The sequence below is a fragment of the Plasmodium coatneyi genome, chromosome 10 (assembly GCF_001680005.1).
Source record: "Plasmodium coatneyi strain Hackeri chromosome 10, complete sequence".
NCBI lineage: Eukaryota > Apicomplexa > Aconoidasida > Haemosporida > Plasmodiidae > Plasmodium > Plasmodium coatneyi.
In genome coordinates this window covers 248,536-267,084 of record NC_033565.1, presented here as the reverse complement: position 1 = coordinate 267,084, position 18,549 = coordinate 248,536, and the positions used below count along the sequence as shown (strand labels likewise).

Below are 18,549 nucleotides of genomic sequence, written 5' to 3'. Positions count from 1 at the left end.
TAGGGTTTAGAATTCATGGGTTTATGGTGAAGACTTCAGGGTGTACGGTTTGAGGGTTCAGGGTTTAGTTTCTAGGGTTCAGAGTTCTGGATTACGGATTTTGGTTTCTGGGGTTAATTTTAGGTTTCAGGGTTTAGGTTTAGGATTCAGGGCTTTGGGTTTAGGGTTTAGGGTTTAGGTTTCGGGGTTTAGCCTTTACGGTTCAGTGTGCAGAGTTCGCGGTTTAGGTTTCGTGGTTTAGGGTTTAGGGTTCAGGGTTTAGGCTTTAGGCTTTAGGCTTCAAGGTTTAGGCTTCAAGGTTTAGGCTTAAGCGTTTAGTGTTGGGAGTTCGTAGTTTAGGCTTGAGGATTTAGGGTTCACGGTAAGGTGGATTTTGGTTTATGTAGTATAATAAGAACAATGTAGGTTGGTATTTTGCTGTTTTGGTTAGTGAGGACAACAATATTCTTTGGTGTTTATCTGTTTTTGGGTACAGGAACAGCAATGTGGCCTCGTATTTAGCTGTTTTAGGGTGTAAAGACAACAATATGGCCTAGGTTTTCACACTTTAGGGGTGTGCGTGTAGCGTTTCACACCTGGGTTGTGTATGTGTAGGATTTCGCATTTTAGGGAGCGCGTTTGTAGGATTTCGCATTTTAGGGGTGTGTATGTGTAGGATTTCGCATTTTAGGGGTGTGTATGTGTAGGATTTCGCATTTTAGGGTGTGCATGTGTAGGCTTTTGCATTTTAGGGTGTGTATGTGTAGGATTTGGCATTTTAGGATGTGTGTGTATGTAGGATTTAGAATTTTTAGGGGTGTCTGTGTAGGATTTCGTATTTAAAGGTGTATATAGGGTTTTTCGCGTTTTAGGGTGTGAGGATAGGATTTCGCAAATTTAGGGTGTGTGTGTTGGATTTCGCATTTTAGGCGTGTGTGTATAGGGTTTCACACTTAAGGTGCCGAGTGTAGGATTTCGCATTTTAGGGTTTGAAGTAGTAATTAAGGTGGTGTGCGAACAAGCATTTCACACCCCTATGAAAGAAACATTTTTTTCCCTTTTTTTTTTTTTTTTTCCTACGCGTTTTAAGTACCGGTCATCTCGATTTAAAAATAACTTACACTGTAGAATGGGAATGCACAAGGGACAGAGGAGAACAGAATGGGGGTCACAGGACGGATATATAAACGAATTTTTCTGTGCGCAAATGCTTGTACAAAGTGAACGACCATCAAAACGGATCAATCGTGGAGACCCTTCTGAAAGATACTACGAAACGGTTACAACAGTATGTTCGGACAAATAAAACCGTGCTGTGCACTTTCCCTATCGAATCACTTTATTTGGTATGTTCTCGTAAAAGGTCGCTTCCTATTTTGCGTGTACAAAGTGGTGTCCCTATGGACTGCGCAAAGTCACGGAACCGACCAGTTGACAATTTTACCAAACAACATTTGCGTAGTTCACATGATGATGTTACAATTTTCTTTGTAGATTTATCTTAAAATGTTTGATTCACGTTTTTAGGCAAAAAAAAAATGAGGCAGACAAATTCGGGACGAGTAAAATTGGGCACCTGCAGGGATCCCTTCCATTGTTGGACATCACATTCATTTATGGCGATGTACAATGGGAATTATTGCAGAGGGTGATACATTTGTGCGAACATTTTAGCGCAGACATGTGCGCATGAGTGGGGGAATTTCTTGGTAGGGCGCTCTATAAACTAATTAGGAAAGAATAGCCAATAGTTGCTATAAAAATTACTACTCAAATTTGTTCACAAAAAAAAAAAAGTGTACTTTAAAAAAAGGGGGTCCCCAAATATGGCGGATTACAACGCTCACTTGTTCTTTTTCGTCTTTTGTATTTTGTTTATAAATGCATAGACGTCTTCATTGTAGACGTTCATTTGCATGAACGCGTTTGCCTGTGGGAAGGGGTTCAAACGAGGGGGAGCATTTTATTGGAGGAAAAATGTAGGAACAGCACTGTAAATGCGTTGTACCGGGTGGTATTGGGTGGTTTGCACTTGCTACACCGCGGCTGCGCACATGAATTACCATTTTTTGGAGGGGCAAATAGGACAACTGTTTAATCTCCATGAGAGAGAGACTAAATAAATGTAAGGAGATGGAGGAGTATTTGCTCATCCGCAGGCCGCCGAAGGCAGTTATCAATTTGTACGTACTGTGCACATCAGTGAATGATCTTTTTTTCTTTTCCAAATAGGATTGCACGTTATCGAAAAAGAGGGTACACATGATTAAATATTGCTTGGACGCATTGTACAGCTGTTCATCGTAGGTTCGTGCGTCCTTCTCAGTTTTGTTTTTCCCATAGGGTGTCGACACGCTGAACGTTGAGGCAGTTTGGGACGGAACAGCTCCCTCATCAGCGGTTTCCTCCGAGTCCCTCCCATTTTGCCATTTCGCTATGAGTTCATTCTGCCTATTATTTTCATCGGACGCACGTACGTAAGTTTCTGATAGAGCAGAACACACATTGGCTAGCTCTGAAATTTTAAACTGCTTGAGAAAGATGAGTGCTAATTTGGATAGGCATATGAGCAAGTCGTACTGGAGTAGGCAGTTCCCTTTAATTAAGGAATAAATTATTGAGCATACCAGGGTGGAATTTACGTCTTTACTGAGATGTCTTATTAACAGTTGTTCCATTTTGTCTATGTCTAATGAACGGCTATTTGAGCTGTTGGAGTAGTTCATTTTTGGTATGTCGGACGGGGGGTCGTTTCCTCTGGGGGAGCGATCCTCATTTGGATCGACACTTTTCTGTAGTTCCGCTTTACCAGGTAGGGTTGTGGTTGAAGGAGGCGTCTCACTGGAATGACCACTACAGTGATTAGCGTGAGGGCGTTCTTCCATCATCCCCACCGTTCTGTTTAAAAAATGGTGTGGCTCCTTCTTTTCTTCATTCAACGTGTGTCCATTAAAGCTGTTAAGGTGTTTATTTGAATTCAATTCATTCTTTGTTTGTTGTTCTTTTGCGGTGTTCCCAATTTGGATATGTTCCCCGGAATGGAGAAGACAATCCTGTTTGGCACTCAGCCTGGTTGAGAGGTTATCCGCATAACTGCAATAATACTGGTGATTAATCAGGAGGTATAAAATGGAGAAGAGTTTTTCTGGTGTGGCCCTTCCTGCCGTTAAATTATCAACCCCTTTGGCCTTTTCGATCATTTGAACATACATCTGATCAGTGTACGTTAAAGAATTGGCAGTCCCATTTTGTTCCAGAAATGGATAAGACGTCGTAATGAGGGAATAAATTTTGCGACTCAGTTGCTGGAAGAAATCTTGTCGGTGTTGCGAACTTTTTGTATATGCCTGCAACAACATGGACAACTCCTGCAGGGTGTACTCCTGAATAAATACCGCAGCAGTATTCCAGATGGATTCTAATAGTGCATTGTTTGATAAGCCGATATTTACATACGCATGGATAATCATTACGATTTGCTTCGGTTCAAAAGAACTTAGAAGGTGTAAACTATTTTCTGTAATGATGTGGAACAGCTCCTCATGTAGCACACATGCGTTATTGAACGAGTTGGCTAAAACGCTTAAATGTCTTGGTTTTAGCAGATATGATTTATTTATTAATTGTTCTGCTATGCGTATGTATAATGTTAGGAAGTTTGCCTCTTCTGCACTTTTGAATTTGCTAAATGCATTTGTTAGGGAGACGAGCTGGTCTATGGAAAAGTACGCGGCTTTCTCTTCAATTTTGTTCTTCAAAAATTGAAACAGTTCCTTGTTTAAGTAGTTAACCCTGGCACATGCATTGGCCACGTAGTGAATGGAGTCTGGACACCAGACTGAATCAGGGTATACACGTGCATCGCCCTCATGGGGATCATCCCCGTGTGAATTTTTCCCAATAAGATATGAGCATATCTGCTCCACCACATTTCTGATGTAAAATCTGTTAAAGCTGTATAAGGAAGACAAGTAGTTACAAACCAGGCATAAATTTTTAAACTCAAAATTGTTCATTTTTTTCACTATATCTGCGCATAGCAGTTTGAATTTATTTTCCTCCTCAGGTAGTAGCTTTAACTTGGCAAAAGCGTACAGTACATATAAGGAGCCATACTGAGAGAACTTCATATTTCGCCTAAAATAATGTTGCAGTAGTGTGTTCACCATGCATGGATCGTTCACTTTTATTTTGAGAAGGCACTTGAGGATGATCCCTATTTCGCAGGAATTGAACTGACTGGAGTGTTCCTTTATGTTGCACTTGATGATATTTAGCATGTCTTTTTTTCCCTCTTCCGCGGATACGTCTACTTCTTCTTCGATGATTTGTGCTTGGTTCGTTTCTCCCCCCTTTATTTTTTTATTTCTCTGATCGTCCGTTTTGCTACTTCTGCTCAGCTCGATGCAGTACCGCATTATGTTCTTCACAACTTGGTTCTTCTTAGATGTGTTATGATTTAATATAATTTCCGAGATGTTCCTATGTAGGCTGCTATATTCTTCCATTTCTATTTTGTTCTTTTCTCTCATCGCGTCGGCCATGTCAAAGTACACCTCGTCAATCATTTCCAGGTGACTCTTCTTTTCGCTTTTCGTTCTTGGCTGGTGAAGTTCTCCAAACCGTTTCGTCACCGTGCTGTAGAGCATATAACCTTTGTCCTTTTTCACCTTGTTGAGTAGTTTACCCTTTAGGGGGGTACGGAAAAGCAGTGTTACACTCATTTTTTGGTATCTACTTCAGCGGTGGGAAGGACAAAAAGGGGGACTTCCCTTTTCATCTTGTTGAGGGGGTAACTGCCAATTTGTTTGACCCCCCTTTGCGGAGTGTAAGCGCCGATGATACGGGCTCATCAGTCGAGCGAGGTTTCCCCTCTACAGTTGGTAAGTTGAAGATGTATATAGGTGTGAGAGTTTATCTTCCGAGGGGGCACATGGTTCTTTTCGCCCACATAAAGAGGGGTGGGTGTTTTATTCGGTGTATTACCGTCACGTGTACTGGCAAAACAGCAACATGTTGTTGCTACACGTGTGATTCGATAGGGATGCAGCTATTTTTGAAAAATTCGCCCATCTTCCTTTGTATGTGCTTCACGTAAAGGGAGCACCCTATGACGAGTAAACCTTTCACAAACTGGCTAACGCGAAATGGAAGCGGCGTCCCGTTAAATTGAACGCAGAGAAGAAACGTTTCCATACTGCTAACCGATTCGCCTTCAATTGTACCTATTTCAAAACGGAAAAGAACTGCACTGCGAGGGGCGCTTCGTTGGCTAGTAAATGATGTGCACATGAGTATGACCTATATTGGGGACATTTAAATCCGCTACGGTTGAGATGTTTTGGCCCCTTTTTGTACAAATTGGGTGATTCACCACTCTTGATCAGTAAAACCTTTTCGAGACAACATATAATTCGCGCCTCGAGAATTTGCGTAGAACGGGTTCATAAACGGGAAGGAAGGACCTGTGTGCATGTCAAACTGTGCTCAGATGTTACAACCGCAGGAATTGGGTTTGTCCCCTTTTGCTTTTTGGCAGAATGGTTGTATCACTGCTTCACCATGCGGTACATTTTAACCGTTGTGAGGTTAATGTATAGAGGAGGCACTTTTCTTAACTCATTTCTTATCCACATAATAGGAAAAGTGAAAAGTGGAATAAACAGAAACAATAGGCGGGGGGACTCCCAACTACGATGCGCCCCTCATTTTGCAAACGTTCCATGAGATGCTAATTTTTTGCCGATGGAGTTAAGTGAAAAAGGAAATCTTCGCGAACGAAAAATGTGATTAAAAAGGTGAGAGAACAACACAAAGGGAAAATTTAAAATAATGCTTGCATCCAAAATTGTCTACGTTTTTACCCCGTTTTTTATAATTGTGCCGACGTCAGTGGGAGGCGCTTCTCCACATGTTAAGGCTAATTTGCCTACTTGTGATGGCAGAAAATGCCGTCCTTTTCAACGCGCGAAATGTGAATGGTGAAAAAATGGAAGAAACGAAACACACATGACGGGATTCCTTACACTTCCTAAAGAATTTACGAAAGCGAAAATGTCTTACACATTGAGGAAAAGTACATCCCGAGAAAAAAAAATAAATAAAGTGAGATCATATTTTTTTCTTCCGGAGGGAGGGAAAAAATACTTTTTAAGCACACCAAGCAGTATGTTCTAAGAATTTTCAACTTGCCAAAAAAAAAAAAAAAAAAAAGGAACATTCAAAATGTCATTTTTGCTTACGTGTTACTAAGTGGCACAATTTTTCGAGCGTTCTAAATGGCTTCTTTTTTATTCTCCATAAATTTTCCCTCCCTTTTATTTTTCTCCCCACTTTTAAAAATTTTTTTTTTTTCCGCCCTTTCCACCCCATCAGTTTCCCCAACTTGCAAATTTGTGCAAAATTGCACATTCCATTTTGCTGCCTAAGATTGCGCATTTTTTTTTTTAAATAAATAAGCCCCTCACACGTAAACATGTGGATATATGTGCAAATTTTTTAAGGGCCATAATTCAGCTGGACTTGACCAAGGACTTGCTAATCGCAGTAAGCTCTGTTCATTTATAAGGCGTAAACTTTTTTTTTGTAATTATTTTGAAGAAGAATTTTTTTTTTTTCCCTTTCGAAGATGCGATGACACCTTGTCTGGATTGATCATGCGCATCGTTTAGTTATAAATTTGACACGTAGGTGCGGACGCGTCTCACTGACTCGTGGGGAGTACCACGTGGGAGTAGCACTCCTTAGCAGTGTGTTCTTACATTTACATGATCTAGCTCTCCATGTGGGCATTTTTTCCCAGCGTATCAACAAATTGGACATACAAATTGGCGAAGTAGCCAAAAGTAGGGAGGAGAACCATCAACACCACCACCCTATACACTAGTTATCTCCTTGTAACATCATGCCTCCGTCGTGATGAAAAAGATGGAAACGCGGAAGGGACGCACAAGTAGTGACTTGAAGGGAGGGACAAAAAAAAGTGAAACGAAAAAATGTTTTACAAAGCCGGGGGCATCCTCCGTAGGGGTTAACCAAAAAATGGGAAAAAATTCAAACGGTGAAGAAAGCAAAAAGGGGAAACATTTCCCAGAGAAGCAAAATAGAAATTGCAGCAAAAGTGAGAAAGTGGAAAAGGAGGCAATGGAAAAAGCGACAACCGATGTTGACAACAATTTAGGTTATAAAAAATTAAGAAAAAAATTGAACAATTTAAATTATACAGGTTCCTTATGCCTGTCCTGCACACCATTAGTGCAAGTAATTTTTGATGATCTGATTCAGGCCATTCAAAATTTTCAAAAGTTGTCAGATAAGTATGAAGATTCGCAGAGGAGATACAAGGAGTTGGTAAATGAGAAGAGAAAGAACAACCCTCAATTGGAAGGGAAAGAGGGGGGGGATTATGGAGAGGGGGACGACAGGCCTGATCAGGTAGGTGCTGGAGTTGTCCCTGAGGAGTCAAAGGAAACCACTCAGAATGAGCATAGTATATCCACAGCATCCAAACAGTACGAGCGCAAAATTTCAGAATTGTGCAAACAAGTGGAGGAGGAATGCAAGTTGAAGGAGACCTATATGATGGAAAATAAAAAGTTAAAGTTCACCTTGGAAATGTTACAAAATGAGAAGAAAGACAAATTGGATGAATCTACAGAGGACATATCTGGTGAGGAGTTCTCTTCCTTTAACAACAGAACGAAATCTTTTGACGATTTTGAAATTGATAAAATTAAGAAAAAGGAAAAAAAGTTATGTCAAATGGGAAGCAGCCTAATTAATGAGCACACCATATCGTTAGGAAAAGAATTGTCCTACTATAAGAATTTATGTAAAGAGTTCAAAGTGGAGATAGATCGCATGCGGAAGGACAGCGATGTAGAGCATAATAATGACGGGCAGGATGGGACGGAACCTCCCATGAGGGGGGAACTCCTAATAGAAGAGAAAAACACAGAAATAAAGTACCTGAAGAAGCGATTAAGTGAGTACGAAATGGAAATCAGAAAATTGAACGAACTGAGGATGATCAACGATATTAAGGAGAAGAAGAATTCCAACGGTGACGGGTCGGCATGTGAAAGCGCTTCAAGTGAACTTCAAAACGGGGAGCACACCATGTGCAACTTCGATCCGGATGAGGATACCCTGAGTGGGGATATGCAGACGAGAAATGGAGGATCCATAAGGAAGGACAGCAATTTAAGTAAAATTGTAAAATCGAGAAACAGAGAAATTTATCACCTGAAAAATAGGGTAAAACTGTTGGAGACGGAGCTTCAGATGAAGAACGAGGAGGAGAAGTGTGGGAAGCTGAATCTGGTGGGTGATAACACAGGTGGTGAACTTGAAAAGGTTATGACTTCCATCCTGAGGGATGAAAACCGATTGGATAATTCCAGGGAGGAAGACGACGCTGTGACGAAGCGGAGAGAGCTTGAAAGAGAACTACAGGAATTGCAATCCGTTTTGGAAGAATTGAAAGCAGAACTCAAGGAAGAAAAAAAAAGAAGCGATAAGTATGAAAAGAAATACAATGAGGAGAAGAGCGAAATTGGCATTCTGAAGGATGAACTGAAAAATTTAGAAAAACAAATCAAAGTGAAGGAACGTGAATTTAATCTAAACAAGAATACCATAAATAATCTAAAATTGGAGTCAGCCGAATTTAATAACATCATGTCTTTTTCGAACGAAACGAAGAAACATCTGACGGAATATATTCACAATTTGCTAAACAAATTGAGCGAAGCAAATGACAAAATTGACGAGCTGAAGGATGGAAATATACTACAAAAGCAGAAAATAGAAGTCTATAAAAATGAAATAAAAAAGTTAAAGGAGGATTTAATAGATTCCAGCAATCAGATAGACGAATTCGCATCCCTGTTGGATAAAAAGGATGAGGTTATCCAAGGTTTTAAGGAGAAGCTAGAAAATGTAAACAAACAGTATGGAGACCTGACCATACAATATAATGAAGTGTTAAAGGAAAATAAAAATTTGCAGATAACCAATTCATCTCATAATGCAAATAGCACCTTAATCATTCAACAACTGCAGCAGGAAATTCACATGCTAAATGTAACAAATAGTCACTTGAAAAAAATAGAGGATGACTACAAAATTATTTTACAAGAAAAAACGATAATTGAAGATGCAGCTATAAAGATCCAGTCGGAATTGAAAAAGTCCGTTGATAAAATTAAAAATTTGGAAACGTATATACAGACGCTGTCGGTGGAGATAGCTAATTTGAAGACACAAAGGGATGATTCGCTAGATGCACTGACCAAAGTAGCCATCGACAAAACGCAATACGAAAATGAAGTCATACAAAGTAAGAGCATCATACACGATTTGAGGAAGCAGCTTAGCGACTATGAAAATAATGTCAAATATGTCCAAAATAATATTTGCGAAATAAATAAAATGCATATACAAAAGGAGGAACAAGAAATTATTTTAAAAAATGAAATAAAATCTTTGAGGGAAAATTTAAACGAAAAAACTATAAAATTGGAACTACTCCAGGAGAAGGAAAATAAATTCGAACAGAACACCATGGCGTATAATGAATTCCACATGGAAGCGCAGAAAAAATATAACTCCTACGAAAAAATGATTCAGCGATTGAAGAAAGAAATCGACGAGTTGACCATAAACAATAATGATAATATTATCATTATCGAAAAATTGAAAAGCGAGTTGGACACTCATCAGAGGAATAACGTGTGCGATTTTTCGAAGACGTTTCTTCGTAGCGCAGAGGAGTTGGTACGTGTTGGCGGGGTTGGTGATTCTACCAAGGATGTGCACATAGACAGGGAGGTATTTCCAAATAGGCGCTCAGAGAGTGACCCCACAGGGGAGGAACGGAAGGAAAGAAAGAGCGGAAAAACGATGGAGGAATCCTACCAAATGAACTGCACTAATAATGAGCACTCAAAAGAGGAAAACGAAATGTATGACTACGATGACGACTTTACCATCTTTATCAATTCGAATAAAAACAGTTTTGGCAGAAAATGTAAGAATGGCACAGAGGACAGGGAAGAAATAAGAATAAGGGAGGATGAGGAGGATGGAATTATAGACAGCCTGAACGACCTGCTCGATGATCACGGGGTTAATGAACTCAATTTAACCGATAAGAAGATGAAGGACGATACAAGCAACGTGAGTGAAAGCAACGAAAATGATCACTACGATGAGAAGTTAGCTTCTGTGGGAAGAAACGAAAAATCAGGGAATGATCAAAGGATGAACGAACCCGATAGTTCTTCCGACAGTTCTTCCAATAGTAGAAGTTCTAATATGGATTTCCTCTCCTTCAGTAAGAAGGAAAGAAGGAAGAAGAGTGCAACAAAGGGAGGCCCCAACCGGGGAAATGATCAGTCGACGGTCACACCGAAGGGGCTTACTTTGTCAGCTCTAAACAGTGTGAGTAAGAATAATAACGACGGTAAGAGAGGAAGTTGGAGGAAGGGAGGGAAGAGCTCCCACATCGGTCGCGTCGGCAGTAGCAGCAGCAGAAGCAACAAAAGTAGATACAGTAGAAGAAGCAGTAGAAGCAGCAGCCGTGCCACCGTGCCCAGGGACAAACTGCATGACAACCTGGACGAGTACTGCGGGAGTGAGAACTCTTCGTCCTACCTGGGCAACCATGACGTTTCTCTGTTTAATAGCTCCAAGATAAAAGACATTTTCAATTTGAAGTCGACCAATAAGGGGGCTAAAAATAGCAACTCCCCGGGTCAAAATAAATTTGTGAGGGGAACGTCCCAACTGAGAGGCGCAAATAAAAACAACACATACGACATAAGTGGTCGTAAGGGTAAGATGGACAAGACGAACAGGAAGGAATCTTATGAAGATATCCTGTTCGATTTTAAGCGTGATTGGTCTCTCAGGGAGGATCAATTTAGGGGGGAAGTCATCAGTGGGGGAGGTGCAAAAAGTGGTCCAAAAAAAAACCCACCAAGTACATATCGTGGGGATGACTCGGAATTCCCGCCATATGATAAGACATATCAGCAAAAGGACAAAACGAATAAGATAAAAAGTAAGCAAAATGGAAAGGATGATTATCGAAGTAAATATCCCGCGTACAACACGGACCAGGATGATGAGGCGGACAATTACGTGGACGAAGAAGGAAGGGGCAAGGATAGTAACGATCGAAAAAATCAATTAAAAAAATCGAATTATGAGACAAAATTTTTAAAAAATAGCGCAGATTATCCTTTGAGGAAGAAGACATCATCGCGAAAAATGACTACACTGCAAATGTCCAGCAGTAAGAACAAGCTTAAGGACTATCCAAGTGGAAGTAAAAAAAAGAGTGACCTTGTTGATTATAATTCGCAAAGGAGTACAGGAAGATATAAGGAAAGCAATAGAGCATCACAAAAAGTTGTTCACACACGTGGAAAAGCAAAAAAAGGAGACAATGGCAAAGACCATTATAACGATGACGAGGGGGATAAAAGGAGTTACAATTTTATTTCTCAAACGAGTTACGAGGCTAATAGTAACACTAGCAGCATCCTGCTTGACTCAGTCAGTTCGGACTTTGCGCAGAGTAGCAGCGTAGACCAGTTTAACCATTCCGGTAAGAAGAAACCAAATGAGCCATTAAATTATTTAAATTTCAAAAAGGACTCAGATTATAACAACATTTTGTACAGTTCGAACGATTCGCATATTTTGAGTGGAGCCAATAAGTTGGGAGGGCCAATCTCTTATGGGAAAAATGGAAAGGTCGACAAAATAGACATGGTAAGAAAAACCAGTGATAGCAGCCCTAATGGGAAGAAAAAAGAGCTGTTAGGTAAGGAAGAGGGAGGAAACAATTCCTACCGCAATATGAGCTCCCCCGTTGGAGAAAAAACTAAGAACAAATTTGAGAAGGCACACATGAAGGAGGTAGACGTGGAGAGTAACCCTAAAAAGGAACAAATGAATAATAACCCCCCAAATAATCAAGACCTGTACAATAAATATATGGGCGTTTTGCAAAGTTTAAAAAGCGAAGAAATGGACGCATCTGTAAACACAACGAATAATGTAACCATCGATTTAACCAACGACTTTAGCAAAACGCAAGAGAATTCCACCTCCATTTTGTCGTCCTCCAAAACATTGCAGAAGGATAGCGTGTTTAGTAATTTATCCAAATTTAAATTTAATGAAGAGTTGCACGAGTATAACTGTGACCCCCTAACGATTATCAAACCGATCGAGGATTCAAACAAGGAGCCATACTAAGGATCGGCGCGCAGTTCAGCATCGAAGTGGGGTAATAGTGATTTTTTTTTTCTTCTTTTCTGTACCTACGTGTCAATCATTTTGGGTCATCACATTTTGGAGGTAAATTTTTTTGAGACAATGCTCCGCAGATGCACCCATTTGTGTGCACTTTTTTCCGCCCTGTGGAATGTGTTTTCATTTCACTTTACGAAATCGCCCAATCGGGAATTTGTTTCTGTTAAATTCATTTGCAAAAATGGGGATGCACAATCCGTTGTTCAATTTGGCAGTCTTTTTTTTTTTTTTTTTTAATCCCTCTTTTTATTATGCCCCATTTTTTGCACCACTTGGGTACATTCGTGCGAAAACATACTGTGTTTATGGATTATGTTAGTCGATTAATCAGTAATCGGTGTGTGGGGAGACCGCTCGTTTGGATCTCTCCCACGAGTGTAGAGTATCATAAGGTTGTCCTTTGAATTCGTGCGGAGTAGGCCGTTCGATTGATCAGACCTTTACGATGTGTAAGTGCTAAGTGGGTTTAGTAAATAATTGAGCAGGCAAAGTTGTCCAAACGGGAAATATGCACACAGGGAGGATATTTTGATTGGTGAAGCGAACATTTTCGAACGGTCCACAGCAGGGGCAATGTTAATGTACATACTTCGTTCTGTTCCCCTGATTTGGAAGCATGCCAGTTTAAAAAGGGGAAAACGTGTTCACACGAAAAATATTTAATTTTACAAAAATAGGCACCTTTCGATAAAGTTTGTAGGTGTACATATATACATATTAAAGAGTTGGTAATTATTTTGCAGAATACGGTTGGCATCCATATGTTTACAAAACGGATTTTATAACTTAAGGTTACATTGATTAAAGAAGACGGCACACATTAAAACAAACGTATGCAGTCATGAGGGGGTGCACATACGTAAAAGTACGTGCTTCGTCGTACGCCACACATAGGCATATACTTCTTGGTGTACATATATTTGCTTACACCTTGGGGGGAAGGCACTACCCATACACATATACATACACATTAAAACGTCATTCTTAATAAATACTTATTAAAAAAAAAAAAGTGAAACGAAAAATGAATACGGGGGCCGCCCTCAAATGATAAGTGGTGGTATACAGATAGTTAGGTAAATTTAAAAAAAAAATAATTAAAAAGGGGAGAGGTAGAAGCAAATGTGGTAATAGTACAAGTGGGCCGGTGATCCAAAAAAGGAAAAGGAAGCAAAGTATGGGTATTCATATACGTGTACATGTAAGCGCGTATACATAAGCCCTTACATTGTACCCATATGCAAATGTCGAAGGCGCCGAGGGGGAAACTTAATAAAATAGGGGGAAACGTGTGTCATCTATCCAGGGATAAATACACATATATCCAAATAATTCACACGGGTGGTCCGTAGAATGGACGCGATAAATACGCATCCACCGAAGGTTATACATAAAAAGAGTGTTGCTGCAAATGTTTTCACAAGTTAATTGTTTTTCATAACATCTCTTTGGCAGAGAGGGCACTGCCTCCTCTGGGAGAGCCACTTCTTGGCGCACTTTGTGTGGAAGTTGTGTAGACATCTTAATTCAAGAATGTCATCCTTTTCGGCAAAGTCGGATAGGCAAATGGAGCAGGACTCGTTCTTTAATTTTCTGTCTGGTGAATATTTAAAGGTAGGTATTTCTGCGAAAAAGGGTTTTGGCACCCCCTTTTTCTGTTTTGGAACATTTTGATGATATGGAAAGAAGAAGCAAAACCATATGACCGTAAAGAATACTCGGAACACACATGACAGGATAATGGACCATGATATAAACCACAAGTAGAAGTTCCTCGTGTACTTCCTTGTCATGACCATTACGATGGTCCCTGTGATGAACCATAAATAATTGAGCAGGCTGAACCTCTTGCTCAGTTTCCATCCCTTGGAGCTCGTGAGTCTTCTCAGCCTTCGGGGGAGGGGGCATAAATGAGTAGTGATGTGGAGACAGGATGCTCTTTAAATCACATATAAATAAATGGAATTCCCATATAGTGGCAAGAAATACATATGTTTACGCATAGCACTGCCGCACGAATGCGTTGCAATAAGGTAAAAGCTCGTCACTTACGCGTGAATGTGCATCCTCTCATTTTCCATCTTATACTTCCTCAACAGGAAGTACAGAAAAAATCGCACGGGGGCCTGTACAAGCTGCAGCAAACTGTTAATTACTATCCACCATCTCAGGATCTCATTGCATGAGCACTCCTTCCAGTGAATAATTAGGTACGCCAAGTAGGGGAAGGATGTGCTGATACTTATTACAGCTGAAATGAGATTTATTCTTTCGATAAAGTATAATGAGTCACTTGGTGCCGTTGCTATAATGTCCATTATCGGGTCGGCATTGTTCTGCATTTCTTGGTCAGTGGCGGTCATGTAGTTTTTCACAAACTGAAGAGGAAAAAATAAATGAAAAAAAAAAAAAAAAAGGGGAAGCAGAATTAGCAAATGGTCATACATTTGTGGAGGCATAAATTATCACGTCATGTCTAACGCATCTACTGAAGAGTTCATCATTTTTGCAAATCATATTTGTTGTTCCTCTGTTTGTTGGACATGGGATTCCACACAACAAACGCTCACTGTGGGGGTTGTTCAGACAAGGGTGACTTCCCCGTGCAGAAGGAACTCTCGCACCTTTCATGGCGCATCAATCCCCACAAATATTTGCGCTTTCCCATGTCCTTCCACTTTTCTCTCACTTACATGTGATGTGTTCACGTAAATTCTTCTGATATATGCACGTACTGAATTTTCCGTTTCTGCCATTTTGGGACGATATTCAGCGTTCAAATGAAGCAGTAATGCTTATTCATATATTATAAGTTTTTTGCGCGATGAAGAAAAAAATAAGCTCTGGAAGAAAGGGGGGAGGGACGGAGAAATTTGAGAAGTTTTAATTATCCACGCAAATTGTACCTTCATAAAAATAATGTTCCATTAATGAAAATCCATTCTCAAAAAAATGGTTTATCAAAATGGAAAAAAAAAAAAAAAAAAAAAAAAAAAGTATAAACAGGCGGGGAAACATGTGTAAAAGGAGGGAAAAGTACGTGGCGGGGTAATCAAACCACATTATACGTCCATTCGTGCGCCTCAAAGGTAAAAAATAATTATATGCAATATACTTGTATGTGTAAAGGTGATTACGCGCGCGCATGTAACTGTGCATATGTGTATATAAATATAAGCGCGTTTGCACATATATTTACGTGTTTATATTTTTTCTCATACATTTCATTTGTATTATGCATTTGTGTATACATAGGCAAAGGTGAAGCAGCGCGTGGCATCGCTCACTACATTTGCACACGTACGTTAAGGAAAAATGGAAAAAACAAGGAAGTTGGAAAATATGAACAAGTGGAAAAATTCACAAGTTGGATGTTTATGGAAACTAGCGCAAACAATTCAACACAAGTTTTGCAAAAAACGCAGTGCGGACGAGTGAAAGCTTACCCAAATTTACGCAGCTGGGATTCGCAGGCGTACTTTACGAATCAAGTGTCTGGACGTGGAGATTCCGTAAATGCGTGTTGCGGAAGTGGGCAAATGAGTCAAACTGGTGTGTTCATACGCCACAGTTGCTATTTATACTACACTCGCGCGTAATGTGCCACGAACACCTCTGCATTCACACATAATTGGGGCAGTCCTCACTAAACAGCTGTTCAGCGGGGCGCAGTTCTGTTACGAGCTACGAACTACGAGCGCTTTATTCTCTTCCTTTCAATTTTTGCAAAAGGGCGAAAGGCAGGCAGGGAAGAGTTATCCATGCAGTTGCAGAACGATCACGTACTTATACATACAAGCACATGTATGTATGCATATTGCAGCTGCTAAACGTAGGGCAGTGCTCGTTTTTTCCCAGCTGGATCTTCCAAATGGTGATTTTTCTATTCCCAAAGAAATGTTCAAAGGAGGGAAAAGTTAAATGCAACTGTGTAAAAATATAAACTTTGATTTGGTATGCGCAGTTGAAGAGGAAAAAATGGGGCATAAGAACGCGAATAGCAGAACAGTTAAAGTTGGGCGCATGCTACATTTAAGTATAAGTATTTTTATATATATTATACATACACGTATAACGTTAAGCGAGATAATCAATAACGTACAGTGAACAGATTGTAGCGCTTAAAAATGTAGGACTGTTGTAAGGATGTTTTTATTTTATGCTCTTCTTTTACGCAGGTTGAAAAAAAAAAAACACAAGTTTGTTTCTTTTTAATACGGTGATATTAATGTAAATTTTAGTCCTTTAAATAACAGAATGAACAAATGAACGATTTCTAAAACGGGATTTTTTTTTTTTTTAATGGTTAATTTTGCCGAATTTAAAAAAATGAGCGTAAATATGGCGGGATTTATACCCATATTTAAAAAAAATATATATATATATCCTCGTTAGCGGTTTTGTTTTATTGCTTCTTTGAGTATATTATTGTGAAACTGACGAAAAAATGCCCTAAAAAAGGAAAAATAACGAAAAAGTACGGAAAGTGCGAAAAGTAGCGAAAATTCTGCAAAACGAATCAAAATAAAGCTAAGTAATACAAAATGTACTTTAACTGGTGCGATACAGGAAAGCAGATTTAAGACGGGTATATATTTGCATAGGAATATATGTCATTTCACCATAGTTATATATCGCAGGTCTCAAAAAACACGAACATTTTAAAAAGCTCATTTTAATGGCGTTGCATTTCTGTCATAATAATCAATGTATGGAAAAAAAATATATATAGGAAAAGTGGACGTAAACGTGAAAGTGCAGAAAAAAAAAAAGACTCATCTTCCGTAAATGCAATTATCCCCATTTCACGGTTTCAAAATGAGTGGCAAGCTCTCTTCATCATTACATACACATGTACGCATATGCGTAGGCATGTTCAAATGTGTCTCATTAGAAAATGAGGTGCTATCTTATTGTAAGGAGTCCCAGAATTTTTCTTTTTTAGCTGATCCAGTTATTAAGCCTTTTTGTGTACAATTTATGAATTCGCAGTTAATGCGTAATAAGATACCAGGATGAGGGTATTTATAAACGTTCGAAAAAAGTGAAAGTTAATGTGAGCAGGAAAGGGTCACAATTTTTTTTTTGATAAGTTTGTTTTTCTCAAACGTATGGTATGTATGTTTGGTCAATTATAAGAATAGGTTGTAAATATTGTGTAACTATGTCTTGTAATTTTGTCTTTTTTTTATGTACAAATGAGAACCTTTCATGTAACGAAAAAGACATGTTGAATATTTTTGCCGAACAAGCCCGTAAACTTCAACCCCCCGCATCCATTTGGGTCTTTTAATTTATGTCCATATTGAGAAAGTTAATTCGGCCAATAGGTTCGATTAAAATTGTCAATACGGAGAGATACTGTTTCTCAACGCGGGAAAGAGTAATTTACCTCAGCGAAATGGCAATTTTTTTGTTTTCTTAAAAAAGGAAAATATATTTACATCTCTTTGTGAGTAACGGAATAACAGAAGGGGGGCAGAACAACGTAAAAATTACTAAAATGTTCACCTCAACTTTTTGCCATTAAAATGTGTCCTTTTTTTTTTTTTTTGCACTACTATGAATAAGACCTTTTTCATGTGTGTAAAACGGGGGCACATGTGCACATATATATATGTACAATTTTTCTCCTTCATTACGTAAATTTGTGAAGAGCATTTAAGAAACTGTTACATGCCCATGCCCCCTTTTCGCAATTAAGCAAACGTTCCCATTTCATCTTTTCTTTTAAAAATCTAAACGTACAGTATAGTTTAGCCCCTTCCGGAATGGAGTTAAAACGGAATGCACTTTTCACAGATTGGTGGTGTTGTAGATGGGAAGGCGTTCCCCTTGAGGCCATTTCAAAGGATCTTCTCCATTATATTGTTAAAAGGTGAAATGCGCCTTAAGCAAAGGCACATTGTCCCACGCATCCACGTGGCACTTTGCTTGTTACATTATATCCGTAACAAATTTTTAATGCATTTTCGCATTTTCTATCGGTTTTGTTTCAAGCAAACACATGTCGGAAGAACTCCTCGGACAATGTAATAATGACATGGATCTAAATATGCCCTACAATGATAATAGAAGAACAGAGAACAAAAAAAAAAACAGCACGACATGAAATCAGATCATGTCTGAAAAATGGCATAAAAGGACCTGTAACGTCCTCTGCGACAAATACATATTCGCGAATCTGTCGTGCACCCTAATTATACACAAAAAAAAATTTATGAAGGAAGAGCAAACACTTTT

The 18,549-nt window shown here is 39.2% G+C and overlaps 3 protein-coding genes across 3 annotated transcripts; 1 reads left to right on the top strand and 2 right to left on the bottom strand.

The window, feature by feature from the left end:
* Positions 1-1,822: 1,822 nt before the first annotated feature.
* Positions 1,823-4,703, bottom strand: PCOAH_00028610 (Uncharacterized protein; the record flags this gene model as incomplete). The annotated part of the gene is made up of 2 exons (XM_020059666.1): positions 1,823-1,909; positions 2,043-4,703. 2 exons carry the CDS (start codon positions 4,701-4,703, stop codon positions 1,823-1,825), a joined length of 2,748 nt encoding a protein of 915 aa, XP_019915396.1.
* Positions 4,704-6,906: 2,203 nt separating this feature from the next.
* On the top strand, positions 6,907-12,249 carry PCOAH_00028600 (Uncharacterized protein; the record flags this gene model as incomplete). The annotated part of the gene is made up of 1 exon (XM_020059665.1): positions 6,907-12,249. The coding sequence occupies one exon, from the start codon at positions 6,907-6,909 to the stop codon at positions 12,247-12,249; it is 5,343 nt and encodes a 1,780-aa protein (XP_019915306.1).
* A 1,481-nt stretch (positions 12,250-13,730) lies between these two features.
* PCOAH_00028590 (Uncharacterized protein) lies at positions 13,731-15,268 on the bottom strand (the record flags this gene model as incomplete). Its single annotated transcript, XM_020059664.1, has 3 exons — positions 13,731-14,196; positions 14,359-14,684; positions 15,000-15,268. The coding sequence occupies 3 exons, from the start codon at positions 15,060-15,062 to the stop codon at positions 13,731-13,733; spliced, it is 855 nt and encodes a 284-aa protein (XP_019915489.1).
* Between the last annotated feature and the right edge of the window lie 3,281 nt (positions 15,269-18,549).